Source organism: Panthera tigris, chromosome A1, assembly GCF_018350195.1.
Source record: "Panthera tigris isolate Pti1 chromosome A1, P.tigris_Pti1_mat1.1, whole genome shotgun sequence".
Classification (NCBI taxonomy): domain Eukaryota; kingdom Metazoa; phylum Chordata; class Mammalia; order Carnivora; family Felidae; genus Panthera; species Panthera tigris.
This window is the reverse complement of record NC_056660.1, coordinates 187,002,361-187,019,606: the sequence shown is the minus strand read 5'-3', so window position 1 is coordinate 187,019,606 and position 17,246 is coordinate 187,002,361. Positions and strand designations below refer to the sequence as shown.

At 46.2% G+C, this 17,246-nt stretch overlaps 2 protein-coding genes across 4 annotated transcripts in view; one reads left to right on the top strand and one right to left on the bottom strand.

Annotated features, from left to right (window-relative positions):
* The window catches only part of PWWP2A (PWWP domain containing 2A), a 127,456-nt gene that overhangs the window by 62,313 nt on the left and 47,897 nt on the right, over positions 1-17,246 (bottom strand). The gene's annotated exons all lie outside the window — the stretch shown is intronic.
* The window catches only part of FABP6 (fatty acid binding protein 6), a 41,906-nt gene continuing 38,236 nt past the window's right edge, over positions 13,577-17,246 (top strand). For both annotated transcript variants that reach the window (XM_042993295.1, XM_042993281.1), the window contains exon 1: positions 13,577-15,405. In XM_042993295.1, coding sequence (XP_042849229.1) covers positions 15,382-15,405 — 24 coding nt within the window. In that variant the 5' untranslated portion in view covers positions 13,577-15,381. The remainder of the gene's footprint in view (positions 15,406-17,246) is intronic.

Sequence of the window (17,246 nt, the reverse complement as noted above, 5' to 3'; positions counted from 1 at the left end):
AGCATCCCCCAAACACCTTTGTTTCCCTTAGCAACCCATCTATCAATAGTTAGTGATGGCAAGTTATGATAAGGGATATCTAAACGTGGATGTTAACAAAAATATCTACCCAAGTGCAAGCTCTCCTGGGGCTACTGGAGACCCAGAGATGGATTGTTTTCTTCAAAAGGAAATCATTGTTTGTCAGGAGAGATGGGCAGTTCATATTTCATTTACTCACTCTTTCATCCAACACATTTTTATTGGGTTCATTATAGATAAAGCCAGGTACTGAGCTGGGTGCTGGGGATACCAAGATGGATTAGACACGGTCCTTACCCTCAGGATGTTCATAGTCTGGGGCGGGGTCGGGGGGGGCATACAAGATATAGCTTGACGGGAGCATTCAGGAGAGACACCTGAAGAGGTATCTATATGAGCTTGCTAGGTGGGTAAAAGCTTCCACAACCACAATGGATAGGTGTGGGGTGAACTTTGTGTCCCAGGGGACCTCTGGCAATGTCTGGAGACATTTTTGATTGTCATAACTGGAGGAAAGAGGTGCTACTGGAGTCTAGTGGAGAGAGACCAGGGATGCTGCTCAACATCCTACAATGTACAGGACAGGCCCCTACAACAAAGAATGATCCTACCCCAAATGTCAGTAGTGTCAAGGTGGAGAAATCCTGGGTTGGGGCTACATTGGAGATCTGATCTTGATCTGATCTTCATTCTTACTGTCAGGAACGAGAGGGGAAGGTGAGCAGGAACACTCAGGAATTGATAAGCCAGGTTGGAGGACCTCAGGAAGACACTGAAGAATCTTAATGGACTCAATGGCAGGCTTAGATTGGCACTTTAGAAAGGCCTTCCTTCCTTCCTTCCTTCCTTCCTTCCTTCATTCCTTCCTTCTTTCTGCCAGGTAGGAAATGGGCTTGAGGTGCTTGGAAGCTGGGAGAGCACTGGGGAGGCTGTTGATGGTGGCAGCCACAGAGAGCATCAGAGAAGGGGTACTGGAGAGCTGTGGAGAGGTGAGGGGGTTGGTGACCAGCTGTGGTAGAACAAGAGAAGACCCAGCACTTGCCACAACTGTGACTGAAAAACATTTTGTGTAATTAGCTGTTTGATGTCTTTCTTCTCCCCACTAGACTGTAAGCTCCAAGAAGGAAAGGATGTCATAGCTTTTCATCCACTTCCTGGCCTTGTGCATATTTATTCTTTTGAGTCTTGGTTTGCCCATCTGAAAAATGCAGATGATACTGGTATCTTCCAGTAATTCCATCCGGGTATATACCCAAAAGAATTGAAAGCATGGAACTGAACAGATACTTGCAGAGCCATGCTCATTGTAGCATTATTCACAGTAGCAAAAAAGTGGATGCATTCCAAATGTCCATTAATGGGTGACTGGGTAAACAAAATGTGGCATATACATACAATAGAATATTGTTCAACCTTACAAAGGGATGAAATTTTCATACATGCTGCAACATGAATGAACCTTGAAAACATCATGTTAAGTGAAATAAGTCAGACACAAAAGGACAAATAATTTGTGATTCTACTTACACGAGATACCTCGAATAGGCAAATTCAGAGACAGACAGTAGAATGATATTTGCCAAGGGCTGGTTGCACAAAATGTGGATGTACCTAATGCTACTGAATTGTACACTTAAAAATAGTTAAAATGGAGGACAACCTACTAAATGAAAGAAGATATTTGCAAATGATGTATCTGATAAAGGGTTAATATCCAAATAAATAACTTACACATATCAACACCAAAAACAAACAAACAAACAAACAAAAACAAATAATCCAATTAAAAATGGGTAGAGGACACGAATAGATATTTTTCCAAAGAAGACATAGAAATAGATGGCCAAAGATACACGAAAAGATGCTCAACATCACCCATCATCAGGGAATTGCAAATCAAAACAACAATGAGATATCACCTCACACCTGTCAGATGGTTACAACCAAAAACACAAGAAATAACAAGGGTTGGCAAGGATGTGGAGAAAAAGGAACCTTTGTGCTGTGTTGGTGGGAATGTACATTGGCACAGCCACTGTGTAAAACAGGTTTTCCTGTAGAAAAAATAGAGGTTCCTCAAAAAATTAAAAACACAATTACCATATGATCCAATATTTCCACTGCTGGGTATTTACCCAAAGAAAATGAAAACACTAATTTGAAAAGAAATATGCACCCCTATGTTTATTGCAGCATTATTACAATAGTCAAGATATGGGAGCAATGCAAGTATCCATCCATAGATATATAATTTATATATATAATAATAATTCATATAGATACAATTTATAGATATAAATAAATATATATATACACACCCAATGGAATATTAGTCACAAAAAAATGGGATCTTGCAATTCGTAACAACATGGATTGATCTAGAGGGTGTAATGTTAAGTGAAATAAGACAAAGAAAGATAAATACCATATGATTTCACTCATACGTGGAATTAGGAAACAAAACAAATGAACAAAAAAAGGATACGAACCAGAAAAGAAAAAAGAAAAGAAAAGAAAACAGACTCCTAAATATAGAGAACAAACTGGTAGTTTTTAGAGTGCATGGAGGGATGGGTGAAATAGGTGAAGGGGATTAAAAGTACACTTGTCCTGATGAGCACTGAGTAATGTATAAAATTGTTGAATTATATTGTGCACCTGAAACTAATATAACACTGTATGTTAATTATACTTGAATTTAAAAAGTAAAAAAATAAAATAAAATAAAATTGTTTCAGTAGTAAAACCAAAATAGATAAAATGGTAAATTTTATGTTATATTTTACTACCACCACCACAGCAAAAAGAATTAAATGAGATCATTTTATAAAGCCTCTTAGGACAGGGTCTAATAAATATTCATTATTATCACTTTTTTCCTAGCGGTATTCTAATAAAGGGAGGAAGCCGAGCTAGGGAAGCAGGAGCAGGCAAGCAGACCAACCCCGCCTATGGTCTGGTCAGAGACCCTTTCACAGCTGAGGTGACACTGGAATTGATTTTTCTATAGAGTTGGAGGGGGAAGCTTGGGGAGGCCAAAACTGCAGCTCCTGTGAGCCTGAAACCACCAGCTTGTAAATCTCTAGAAAAAGGCTCCACACCCTTAGCATGAGCTGCTGGTGGTCCCCCTGGGTGAGCCCTTCCCTGAGACTGTCTGAAGTCCTTTGTCTTCACAAGGCAGGAATTTCGGGGTGGGAGGCATTTGCATTTGGTCTCTTGACTGATGACCTGTTCCAGCAGCTGCTAAACCACTGATATCCTGAAACCCCAGTGCACAGGCAGAACATAAGTAAGCCTGGACTCCCCAGTTCTCTTGTCATAGTGTTTTATTCCTTGCATCGAGGGAAAATAGAGCACCTGCTCTTAGGGGTATTGGCTGCCACCAGATCTCCTTTGTCCATTCTTTACATATATGATTTTATTATTTTTTTAAGTTTATTTATTTGAGAGAGAGCACGTGCATGCATGAGAGCAGGGGGGAGGGGCAGAGAGAGGAGAGAGAGAGAATCCTGAGCAGGCTCTGCACTGTCAGTGAAGAGCCGGATGTGGGGCTTGATCTCACCTACCATGAGATTGCAACCTGAGCCGAAATCAAGAGTCAATCGCTTAACTGACTGAGCCACCCAGGCTCCCCTGCATATATGATTGTATTTTATTTTATTTTCCTATATATATGACTTTAGAGAAAGGCCTTAAGGAGTCATCTTAGTCTAACTGACTCATTTTATTTTTTTTTATTCTGTTTTTGTTTTTGTTTTTGTTCTGACCCCACTCATTTTATAGTGAAGCCAACACAACGCCGGTGAAGTTAATGGACTTGGAGTGCAGGGAACGTTGTTGGAATCCCAGCCAGCTACTTCTAAGCTTTGCAACTCAGGCAAGTTTTTTAACTTCTGAAGTCTCATTCGTCCTCAGTACAATAAGGATCATCACCTTCCTCCTGGAGATCTTCTGAGGAATGAGGGCCATAGCAGAGTTCAAACCTGCTGGCAGCCACATTGCCTCAGAGAGCCCTCTCCACACCAGCCACACGTCTTCACACTCTCAGTCACTCGCCTGTTGTTCTCGCCCCCCTGGTGTTTATCCTCCCCTGAAATTGTTTATGTGGGTCCCTTTTGGTTTCATTCTTCTCCCTTCCTCTGCTAGAGCCCCGCAGCTAGGGCTGTATCTGGCACATTATCAGCATTTAATAAACGATTGTGAAATAAATGGCACTCTACAGTCACTCTGGGATTAGACCAAGCCCTGTTTATTCAAGTCACCACACGACAAATGGGCACTTTAGGTAAATTATTTCAGTAACTTTTGAGAAACCGTCAGCCTCAGGGAGATGTATTTAGCTATGTGGACCTGGAGTAGTTCGTATCTCCAGGGCCTCAAAAGGAAGAGTAAATAAAATGAGGGCGTTTTGTAGCAGCACCTCCTTTGCTGGAAACTAGTGTCCAGGCAACCCCCAAGTACTGAGGGTAGAAGTAGGGAGAAGAGGGACGTCTGGGTGGCTCAGTTGATTAAGCATCTGACTCTGGCTTAGGTCATGACCTGATGGTTTGTGAGTTCGAGCCCCATGTCAGGCTCTGCGTTGACAGCTCAGAGCCTTGGAGCCTGCTTGGGATTCTGTGTCTCCCTCGCTCTCTGCCCCTGCCTCTCTTTCTCTCTCTCAAAAATAAATAAACATTAAAAAAAAAAAAAAAAGAAGAAGTAAGAAGGAGATAGACATGGGGAGGATAAGATAGAGTGGGGAGAATAAAACTGCCCAGGGTTAGATTGGCTTTTCTAGGATTTTCACTCTTGGCCACATATGACGTTGTTGTGTTGAGGTCTTAGAAATCACTGTGTTGAACCAAGGCAGCTTAGTAGTGAACTACATAGGCCCTGGGCCCAAAACTAGCTCCATCCCTTACCTCCTGTGTGATCTGGAGTCAACTTCTGAACCTCCATTTCTCCACGTGTAAAATAGGATGAAAATAATACAAGGTACTTTACAAAGTTATCCCATGATTAAATGACATCAGTCACATAAAGGTCAGCATGGTGTGCTGTTGAAATAAATTTCTAGGTCCAACATGAAGCCACTCCTGCCTGGGGGGCTAAGTCAGCAAACCGAAATTTAGGTTAGTTTTGTGTCCCTGTAAATGGTCTGGCAGACCAGAAAGGCAGTATGCCCAGGCAGCCAATCCCCAAAGGCCAAGCTAACTCTGGGCTCTACACTCATTTCCTTGTTCCTTATTCGTTTTCTATTTTTCTCTTCCTTGTTCCTTATTCTTTATCCTATAAAAGCTTCCTGCCTCCTGCCTCATTTTGCTGTTCTCTGGACCCTCGGGAACAGAGAGTACCTGCTTCATCAAGTGTTAAATACATTTGTTTGTATCCCCTAAATTGTCTCCTTTAATCATCTTAAGCAGTGATCAGCAGAGGGGAGCAGCTGAATAATTCTTAGCTACACTTTCATACAAATGAAATGTTGAGATGAAGCATAGAGACTGCCAATTAGTGTCAGAGCCTAGGCTGGAACTCACCACTCTTGGTTCATGTTCTTTCTACTATCTGTGGTGGCTGCCATTTCTTGTCCCCAAGGGCCTTAGCTCTAAAAGGGGAGCCTGTATATGTAAAAAAATAAATCTCCAGAACCTACAGGATGACAATTGAGACTTAGTTTGTACAGTACCTTGTGATTACAGGCTCCTCATAAAGAACATCCTACCCAGTTAGTCAAGTGCTTTCTCATGCGCAAGACACTGGTTGAATGCTTTAAGTGAATTATGTTATTTAATCTTTAAAGCAACGCTAGGAAATAGGAGCTGTCATGACTCCCATTTTGTAGATGTAGAAACTAAGGCCATAAGAAGTTTAACTAGTTGAAGGTCACGTTAAGAAAGTTCTAAGCAGGCTGGCTCAGTCAGTAGAGCATGTGACTCTTGATCTCAGGGTCGTGAGTTCAAACCCCACACTGGGCGTGGACCAGTTAAAAAAAATAAAGAAAAAAAAAAAGGAAAAGAAAGTTCAAAGCAGAGCTATGCAGCTTTCCCTCCTTGCCCACCACTAATTGAAGTTTCACTATTAAAGTGATCCTAAGGATCATAGCTTCACCTCCTGCAAAAATGCAAGACTATAATAAGGCTTGCCAGTTACATACATTCAAAATTCATGAATCTGTTTCCAGTAGAATCTGAGTTGAAAGGAATATTAGCAATAATAATAGCTAATCCCTGTGTCAACTATTGTTGTAAGTTCACTTATCCTTTAAAATAAGATGACAAAGGGGCGCCTGGGTGGCGCAGTCGGTTAAGCGTCCGACTTCAGCCAGGTCACGATCTCGCGGTCCGTGAGTTCGAGCCCCGCGTCAGGCTCTGGGCTGATGGCTCGGAGACTGGAACCTGTTTCCGATTCTGTGTCTCCCTCTCTCTCTGCCCCTCCCCCGTTCATGCTCTGTCTCTCTCTGTCCCAAAAATAAATTTAAAAAAACGTTGAAAAAAAAATTAAAAAAAAAAAAATAATAAGATGACAAAGTAGGTCCCATTATTATTTTTGTCTTACAGATGCAGAAACAGAGGCAGAGAGAAGTTAGGTGAGTGGCCACTGGAATGATGTAGCTGATGGCTAATGAATGGCGTGTTCCTCTTGGCCAACTACCTGCCTCTTGGCCAACTACGTGACTACCAATAGGTCAATAGCCTATTTGTAGGCTCAGGTGAGCCTTTGGGAATCTGAAAAAAAAAAAAAAAAGCCATAAATACTTTCCTGAGACACATAACTCTTTGTGATTTTAGGGGGTTCCCCAAACCTCCAATACTTATCAGAGAACCTCCAAAAAGTAACCTCAGCTCAACCCAAACCCTCTACCTCTTATCTCCCTACAACATCCCCATCAATGGCCTTCAGTCTCGCTTGACCACCTCCAGGAGTGGGAACTTTCTACCTCCCCAGGCAGCTCATTCTTCAAACAGCAAGATTCAATAAAAACTTCTTCCCTCTGGTGAGATAATGTCTGTCTCCCAGAGACCACTGCACAGAGCCTAGCGCCTCAGAGAACAAGGCAGCTCTCAGCTCCCAGACAGCCTCTTCCTGACAGCCCTGGGTCTATCCCACCCCACCCCTCCTTCCTGGAAGGCTTCTAACAGCAGGGGGTCCCAGACCTGTCATGTGGCTGCTAGTTTCCTCTGCAAAGTCTCCCCCTTTAAGACAGAAACACAGAGACAAGAGTGATGCTTCCTCAGAAACTGTCCTCATCCCTCCTGAGAGGGCGGGTATGTGTGGAGGAAACATAAAGCCACCTACAGCCGCCTCCCCATCCAAGAAGTACAGGTGCAGATACCTTTCTACTGGCTGGGTATGCATCCTTGGTCAAGAGAGGGACTGGACCCTCTGGGCCCAGAGTAGTCTTTCTGCAAAATTAGGGTATTGTTTAGGTTGGGGTTGCAAACCCAAATGCTCACTGGGCCAAGCTAATGATAGAAACATTTCTCTTCTGATTTCCTTAAATCACGCCACTCTCTCAGTCTTTCATTTCCTATTTCTGATGGTGCCAGATAGGCAAACTATCTAAAATAATAAAAATGAAAATGCCAAGGATGAAGGAAAATGGAAACTGGCACTTGGTCTCAGTGGAGGGGACAAGAGGGAACTGTAGTCCACTCCCTGTACACAGGAGCTGCTGACACTCACCACCAACAATTGGTGCCATGTGGACACACAGGCCCAGGGTTAACAGATCTTAGTTTTCTAAAGAAGCTAGACATGTGAATTTTTATGTGAAATCTCCCAATTTTTAAAATGTTGGCTCAAATATTTCTTAAACAGTGGGAGAGCCAAATACAACATGTTCTGAACTATGAGCTGCCAATCTGCAATCTCTGGAGTTGGTGTTTTTAAAGCACCCTTTTTGCCGGAACATTCTGTGTGAGAAGTGAAGGAGGAAGCGAAGAGGGAAGGAGGACATGAAGGAGGGAAGGATGGCAAGAGTCACAGAGGAATCTCTCTGAGACTTGGCTCAGCCTCTGCTGAGCCTCCAGACCTCTGCTTGTTGAGCAGAGGGTTGAGGGAGAGAGAGAAGGCCCAGCCTTTCCATTCTGTAAAGCTTTGTTTAGGTTAACCATGCTTTCCTCTTGCTTTCAGTTCTCACTTGGGAGAAACACAATGGCCCAGGGCCTCAGGAGTGTCTGAACAGGTCTGAACAGGATGCTCCAGTTGTGGTTGAAGTGGTGGGTCCTGGCTCCCAGGGCTGGTGGGGGGAGGGGAGACTCAGCACACTAGGCCTGAGCAGGGCTCCAGGCCTCTGCCTCAGGCTGGACCGCTCCCTGCTTCCTGGCTTGCTTCTAGCTCCCTGGGTGTCTTTCCTACTGGGCCTCTGTGTCAAGGAGGGAGTGTATAGCCCATGGTCGGTGTGGCTGACTGCCAGCCTGGCAGATGGCCAGAGCCCAGAGCTCACCGGGAAGGAGCATAAACAAGGCCCCTGGTGGGCAGCTGTGACCCAGAATCTTTCAGCAGAAAAACAGTGAGGAAGGAGGCAGAATCCCAGGGGGACCCTTTCCTCAATATCCCAGGCTGCCCAGGATTCAGGCATCAGCCTGGGACAGTAGGGGACTCCCTGGGGCACTAGGCAAGCAGCTGTCACAAAAAGGGCTGCATGAGTCCACTTTTAAGGTGTCTTTTAGCTCCAACCTTCTGAAACTCTGTGATTCTATGACTGTATGTTTCAGCTTTCCTTGCTGTAGACTTTGCTGTCTATAGAGGACATCTGTGGTTTTCCCTTGCCTGGAATCCACTCCACTCCTATTAGTAGCATCCTCGTCATCTTTCCAGAAACCACCCCTCCTCCACTCTTAGTCCATACAGTTTGGGTGAGGCTGACCTGGCCTTTCTACCCCCCTGGCTCCAGGGTAGGCACGCGTGCCAGGCCTGGTGTGGCTCATCAGCCAATTTCTTCTGCTTGCTGGGCCAATGAGACTCGATCCAAGGAATTTTGCTTGAACTCTTGGGAAAAAAGGAACTGCCAACAGTTGGTTTGGTGCACATCTGGAACTGCTGGAGACCATCTGGTCATGACATGGGAGGAGCTTTCTTGAGAATGAAGCCATCACAGAAGACAGCATGGAATGAGAGGGAGAGAATTAGAGCTGGGGAGAGTGGAATGGATTAATTAATTAACTGATGTATATAAGAGAGAGATCAAGACCTGAGATGACAAAATGGGTTGAGCCCCTGGATTCAGCTTCAAGACAAAATGGGTTGAGCCCCTGGATTCAGCTTCAAGACAAAATGGGTTGAGCCCCTGGATTCAGCTTCAACTGATGCAGTATCCCATCCCTGGACTTTCTTTTCTTTTTTCTTTTCTTTTCCTTTTTCTTTTTCTTTTCTTTTCTTTTCTTTCTGCAAGCTCTACGCCCAACATGGACCTTGAACTCACAACCCTGAGATCAAGGAGCACATACTCTACTGACTGAGCCAGCCAGGCACCTCATAATCCCTGAATTTTTCAATGATATGCTACTGTAGCACCAAAGTTATTTGGGGTAGAAGGCATTTGAATTCCTGATATGTCTTATCTCCCTAAATGCATAGCTTCTCAAAAGAACTCATTGTTATAAATCGCCTCTGGGAAGCAACCAGGAAAGACTAACTCAAGACTAGAATCACCACACCTAAACAGACATTATCACAAAACTATCATCTCATCTGTTCTCCTAAGGGCCAACTTATCTTCCCTCATGGTCATTTGTTTTCCTATAAACCCTTCTCCCTCCTATCACCTATGAGAACCCAAATTCTAACCACCTCCTGGAGTCATTTTTTCTGTGGTCAGATCTTTTTTTCAGTTTAATTTGCAGACCCCAACAATGAGCCTAAGAGGGTATAGGAAAAGTTTTTTATAAGCAAAAAATCTCCCTCTGACAACAGCTTCCATGACTGCAACATTCCACACAAGTCTATGAGTTACTCTATAATTTACCTAAGAACTAAATTTTCTCATCTATTTTTTAGGACAGAGAGAAGCCAGAAGTGACCTGGGACTCTGAAGACCTGCGCCGGTTGACTGAAATCAGAGTGATTCGCCCATGAAGACTCAGATGTCCTGGCTACATCCCTGCCCTGCCTGTACTCCCAACATATACCCTAAGCAGTCATGGTCAGTGCCCAGACCTGCAAAGCAAATGGCACAGGTCCCAGTGTTGCCCTTTGTTGATTCATTTGTGGGGCGCCTGGGTGGCTCAGGTGGTTAAGTGTCCGACTTCGGCTCAGGTCATGATCTCATGGCCCATGAGTTCAAGCTCCTGCATTGGGCTCTGTGCTGACAGCTCAGAGCCTGGAGCCTGCTTCAGATTCTGTGTCTTTCTCTCTCTCTGCCCCTGCCCTGCTTGTGCTCTCTCTGTCTCTCAAAAATAAATAAACATTTAAAAAAATCAATTATTGATTCATTTGTTAATTCACCACTCACTTATGGAGCACCAGCTGTGTTCAGAAATGAAGTTCTTTCTTCAGAGATCTTAGGATTTGATGAAGAAAACAGACCAGTAAAAAGAATTTAATCAGAATGTGATTAGTGTTATGCCAAAAATAAGCACAGTGAAGAGGCCTCTGCACCAGGAAGAGAGCAGCAGGCATGTCAAAGAAGCTTCCTGAAGGCGGTGACCCCTGAACTGAATTCCATATGTTGAGGAGTCAGCTGGATAGAGGGTAAGGAAGGAAGTGCTTTCCAGGTGGGCAAAAGGAACAGCATGAAATACAAACTCAAGGAGACAGAAGAGGCTGTGGTCTATCAGAGGAACTGTCTGGCATAGAGTTGGAGTGGGGACAGGTACAGGGGGTTCCCATTAGGGACATGCTAGGCTGCTGTTTGACATGTTGGCTTTGCTGAGGACAGCTTCCTGCATGTACAGACGCAAGATAGCAAGCATTGTAGCTCAGCCCCAAACCTGAGCCCAGAGCAAAAAGCCTGACTCACGCCCATGGAAAAGAAAACAAGCTAAGAGATCCCCAGCCAGGGTCCTCAGTTAAGGGGGTGCAACAGTGTCCTTGAGTACAAGTATCTCTGAGCTTCTTGCCCACAGAGAAGGCTTGGACCTTTCTGTTGATAATAACTGCACACCACTGAAGGCAGGACCCAGAGCAAAGTCTGCCATCTTCTCTCCACCCCCTCTCCTTCTAGATTCTTCCCTTCTCACCTATGTCCTTGAGCCCTGGGGGGCCTGTGGGAAAGGAACTATCCTGGGTAAAAGTAGGTCTTTTGGAGGCAGGCGATCCTGGGTCCTAATCCTGGTTGAGCCATTAAGTGTGACCTTCTTACTCAACCTCTCTGTGCCTAACTGTTCCTCTGAAAAATAAAGCTAATAATAGTACAGATTAAAGAAAGCAATGTATAACAGGTGACACAATCACGAATTCATTCATTTACTCTTTTTTTATATTTCCCGTTCCTTGGGATCCAGATTGTTCTAGGTGTTCTGCTGATACTTTCCATCACAGAGCTTTGGTCTCATCTTGGCCATAGGGGTGGGGCAATGACCATGCCAGCCAACCATGATATCCCCTTCTTGGCCAGGAGTGATTGGTCCCTAGGGTGGACTCAAGACTCCCACAGGCCAACCAGAGTCTGCCTTGGGGAAAGATCTCTTCTCCCTGACGTTCCTGGGCTAGAGAATAAGGATTTAGAGAAAGCCCGTCTGTCTGTGGATGAGATTACTTCTTATAAGGGAATAGAGCCAAGATGATGATGCTAATGATGATGAGGACAGTGATGATGATGTAGTACACATCAGTATGCACTGTTTCCAGCCAAATCCACTCCAGGACTTCCCAGTTCCAGGAGCCAAGTCATTAGCATTTTCCTTAAGCCAACTGAATTAGGTTTCCTTTATATGCAGATACAAAAATCTTAAGTCATTTGTCATGAAAAGGCCAGAGCTCAGTATTGGCCACGGAAGAAGAGCTCAGTGATTGGTCACACGAAGAGGGTGAAAATGACCCCGTGCTTCCTTTGCCACCACCTACCTCTTTCCCTCCCCAAACACAGACTCACCCCTTTCCTTCTGGCCTGGGGAACAGGCTGCTGACTGTTGGCCTTCTCTTTGCAACAATGGGCTGGGGATGAGGGACATGGTGACAGAAAGGCCAAACCACACAGTATCGGGCAGTCAGGTTGGGAGCTGCAGAAGCCTCGCGCAAGGTCCCCAGCCTGGCCCCCGAAGGTGGTCTGGATTGGCTTCAGGATAGAGTGGGCATAAACTGAAGTCTGACTGGCCTAGTCTGAGTCACGTCGCTACATTTATGTGGCCTCGGTCATTTTACCTTTCTGGTTTCTGTTTCCGTAATATCAGGACAATAATAGCCCCTTTCAGAGAAGTTGTGAGGGCTAGATGAGACAAAAAACAAAATAAAACAAAACATTATTAATGTTGTTACTATATCCAAGCAGTGTTCTAAGCACTTTACAAACTATTAGTTGAATTAACCTTGACAATAAACTGAGGAGGTAGGTACTATTATTGTTCTCACTTTACAGATGAAGGAACTGAGGCACGGAGAGGTCAGTTTCACAACTAGTATTTCATAGAGCTGGGATTTGAATCCAGACCTGCTGACCGACCATATGCTCACCCACCCAACAGTAGTGGTCCAAGGCAGGAAATCAAAACTCACAGCAGAGAGCTCAAGAGAAGTTAATACAGGCAGGGGAGCCTGGGTAGCTGAGTCGCTTAAGCATCGGACATTTGATCTTGGCTCAGGTCATGATCTCCCATGAGATGGAGCCCTGAGTCAGACTCCGCTGACTGACGGCTGGCTCAGAGCCTGTTTGGGATCTTCTCTCTCTGCCCCTCCCCCACACGTGCACATGAGCTCTCCTCTCTCTCTTTCTCTCTCTCTCTCTCAAAATAAATAAGTAAAAAATATATATATGGGCAACTATTTAATGAGGCTAGCAGGGATGGAAACCAAGGACAGGTGGGGCAACCTAGGGACTAACACCTGTGGGAGATCACTATTTGCCCAGGGCTGAGTAGATGTCACTTCAGCCCAAGAGCCATGCTGCCCGGAGCTAGGAGGCTGAAGGAAGGGCCATCCTCTGGAGTCACTACCAGAGACTGCGGAAGTGCTGGTGCTGGGGATACATCCTGACATCCGCCCACCCCCAACACCCCCCCCCCCTCCCGCCCCCAGCTCTCTAATCTGCCGGGACCTCCCATTGGCCGAACCTCACAGAAAACGAGTGGGTAGGGCATCCTGGGAAATGTAGTTCAGTCCTAGATGCTGAGCCCAGCGGGGGAAGGGCAGAGAATGGATCTGAGACCAAACAGTAAATGACATGCATACATGCTGTACAGCCTCCTCATCAAAATACAGGGCACATGGGGCGCGTGGGTGGCTCAAATAGTTGAGCATCCGACTTTGGCTCAGGTCATAATCTCAGGGTTCCTGGTGTGAGCCCCACGTCAGGCTCTGTGCTGATAGGTGGGAGCCTAGAGCCTGCTTCAGATTCTATGTCTCCCTCTCTCTCTGCTCTGCCTGCTTGGGCTCTGTCTCTCTCTCTCTCCCCAAAATAAATAAACATTAAAAAAAAAAAGAATTAAAAAAAAGAATCAAGAGGCTTCAAAGGTAGAGAACAGCAACAATAACAAAAATTCAGGGCACATAAGGATGATTGCGCCATAAATGGGAATGGAAGATACACACTGTGGGGGCAAGAATTTAGGTCCCTGACTCCTGGTTCAATGCCGTGGCAAGCCCAGGAGTGGAACCCAGCAGCTGTGAGCATCCTGTGACACTGAAAAGCAAGAGGAAGAGCAAGTGGGACTCCTGATAATACATCCTCCTCTTGGCCTTTGCACATCTGGAAGCTTCTACAGAGAGCTCTGCACAGCTGGGTGCAGGACCTGCCCCAGGAAGCAAGCTCTCATTCTCTTTAAAGGGGGAGCAACCCGAATCACCTCAGCAACCACTTTGGGGTCTGAGAAACAGACGCAATTGCTGCTGGAAATCAGGAGGCAAATAAGTGGGTGAGGTGCCTCCCAGCTCCCCACGTCCTCCTTTTACAAAGGCCATCATCCCTGTCCCTGCAGGGCCTTCTCGTTCCCCTCCTCACTGCGGGCCCCTGCAGGACCTCAGTGGGCAGCTGGCAGGCAGCTACCACCTGCTGCCCTTGAAGCCGGCAGGATCCCACAGGTGATGGCATGAGCAAGGGCAAAAGATGCAGGTCAGAGTGCAAGAGAAGATGTGGAGGCTGAGCCTGTCCTGCTGGGATGTAGTAGAGATGGTCACAGGAACCCTGCCCTTTGACCTGGAATTCTGCCTCTAGGAATTTATCACACAGGTAGCTTTACCCAAGGGCACAGAGACTTCTGGACAAGGTTACTTACTGTAGTGTGGGTTGTGATTAGCAGAAGACTGGGGGGGAAAAGCAAGTGGCCAATTTGATTAAACAAATTAGGGTGCATTGGAACAATGGAATGCTCTGTGCTCTTACAGGGAATGAGACCCTGCTGAAACAGGCTGATCTCCAAGATAAATTGTTAAGTGAAAAAAGCAAGGAACAGAACAGTATGTCTCGTATACTCACGCTTTGCGTGGGGGAGAGTGTTTTTATGTATATTTATGCAAGCATCTATTGCTACCCAAACCCATTTGGTTTCTGAATTCAGATAGTGAGGGTTCCGATAGCAGGGGATGCTGCATTATTGGAATCTTTGACTCCTGCATTTCGTTTCAGATAGCAAATAGCAAGCGTTTGAGAGCAAATAGCTAATCTGAGAGGCTATCTGAGTCCGTTTGGTTCCTGAGTTGGAGAAGTGCTTGGATAACCTGAGTAAATAGTATGGATATCTCTATATGTATAAAACTCTCATGTCCATGTATATGTGGACTCTCTCTGGGAAGATACACAGGCAGTGGATTAGTGGTTGTTATTAGGGAGGGTAATTCAGCCCTGAGGGAATGGGGTAGAAGGGAGACTAATTTTTCAGTTTACATATGTGTTGTGATGGTTTTAAAACATAGCCCCAACATTCTTTGACAGGTGGGGTCTCTGTCCCCTCCCACTCAATCTCAGTGGGTTTACACCTGCCTAGATCAATAAAGAACTGTAGAGGTGATGCTATGTGACTTCTAAGCCTAGGTCATAAAAGGTCATGTGGCTACATCTGGTTCTCTTTGTTTGCTTCCTCTGAGACAATCTCCGCCTCCAGCTCTACTCATGTTGGGAGAAGCCCAAGCCACATGGAGAGGTGCCATGTAGACACTGTGGTCCACAGTCCCATCTGAGCTCCAGCTGATAGCTAATATCATATGTCAGGTGTGTGAGAAAGCCATCTGAGATGTTCAGCTCCCGTCGAGCGTTCAAATGACTGCACCTCCAGCCCCTGTGTGACCACAATGCCACCATACCAGAGATCCCAGGTAAAAACCACCCATCTGAACCAAGTCACACACAGAACTGCAAAAGACAGGAATACAATGCTGTTTTAAGCTGCTAAGGGTGGGAGTGGTCTGTGTGGTGGGAGTTGATATTAACGGAAACATATATATTAGCATACATACCACTATTCAAAATTAAGAGTATTTTCCTTGTAAACATACAAAGGGCAGTGCTACATGTTTACTCCTCACAAGGTACCGCCATTGTCTCCACTGCCAGATGAGAAAACTGGAGCTCTGAGAAGTTCTTGAGCTAGTTGTCCAAGAACACAGCGCAAAAGAGGCAGCCCTGGGATATGAAACTAGGAGACCTGCCAGCCCCGGGGTGTTCACTCCTGGGACCCTGCTTTCCTGGTTCACTGTGCTGTGTGCCTCACTTTCCTCAGGGAGGGGGTGTGGAATAGGTGAGGGTTCGAAAGGCCCAGCCCACTCCAAGCCCCCAAGCAGGTGCAGTGACACAAAGGGGTGAGGGTGAGCAGACATGGTGGTGGGGTCTGTTGGGAGCTGCCTCTACTAGGCTCTGGGAAAGCCAGCCCAAAGTTGCCAGATCTTTTAATTTTTTAAAGGCAACTAGAAATCAGATTTTTATGTGCAATCTATTCCTATTTCATTGTTGGCAACTCTTTTTTTTTCTTTCTTTCTTTCTTTCTTTTTTTTTTTTAACTGTGCAGACTGAAAAGCAAAACAAAAACAAAAGCCTGCCGATTTGTCTTTCTGGACTTGGAGGTCTCCAGGGAATTTTCAACTCAGACATCTTGATTTTCAGCAGAACCTCTCTGGGGAGAGACTGCAAATCCCAATCCCAAGCGGCTCCTATCTGAGAAAGGAGAGGGTGGAGCCAAGGTGTAGATGCCTCAACCTCTCCCGACACTCCCCTCCCCTCCCCTTGGTGGAGAGGGAGCAGGGGGTGCTGGGGAGCAGGGGGTGCTGGGAAGCTGAGCCACGGCGAGCCCGGGGGAGCTGGCCGTGCAGGAGGGCAGCCAAGCCGCCCTGAATCCGCCTCCTGAACCGTCCGCCTTCCCAGAGCTGTCAGTCAGCTCCCTGGGCACTCAGGGAGACTCAATTTCAGTTGCAATGGGAAACCGCCCTGGCCCCTCACCAACTGTTTCTCCACCTCTTCTGTTCACCCACTGCTTTTCTAATGGAAACCCTGCCCCTGCCTACTACCCCAGTCGACCATCCTTAGCAGAGCCCGGATTGGGCCAGACATGGCTGCCTCTCTGGGCACCCCCCCCCCCCCGCCCCCCAGCTACCTGCAGTGTCTTCCATTCCCTCCAGAGCCTGAGGCCCATTCTGTCTTCAGCTGACTTGTCTTCCTCAGATACAGCCTGGCAGAGCAGGGCGGCATGATTGATGAGCTAAGAAGCTCTGGCTGGCAGGCGGGTGGGCAGCCAGGCAGAGCCACGGCTCTCAAAAGATAGCAGAGCTGCCCGGTAAGGGGGGGCGGGGAGCCCACAGCTACCAACGCTACCATTGCCCAAGCTGTCACGGCAGTCACTCTGGGCAGAGCAGATAACCACAAGGGCCATTGGATACCGTGCGTCACACACAAGGATCCTCAGTCACTGAGAGTGCTCCCTTCTTTCCCCACTTCAAAACAGAGACCCAAGAAATTGAAGATGGTGAACTTCTGAAAGCTGGTATTGTCTGTCATTCAGTCATGCCACTCTGTCCAGGTGTTTATCATTTGCCCAATCATTCATTTGTTCATTCAAACATGAGGGTTTGCTGTGGGGATCAGTGTAGCATTGCAGTTGCTAGTGTGGTCTTGGGGGGGGGGGCGGGGCGGGCGGCAGGTTGTTTGAATCCAGGCTCCATGACTT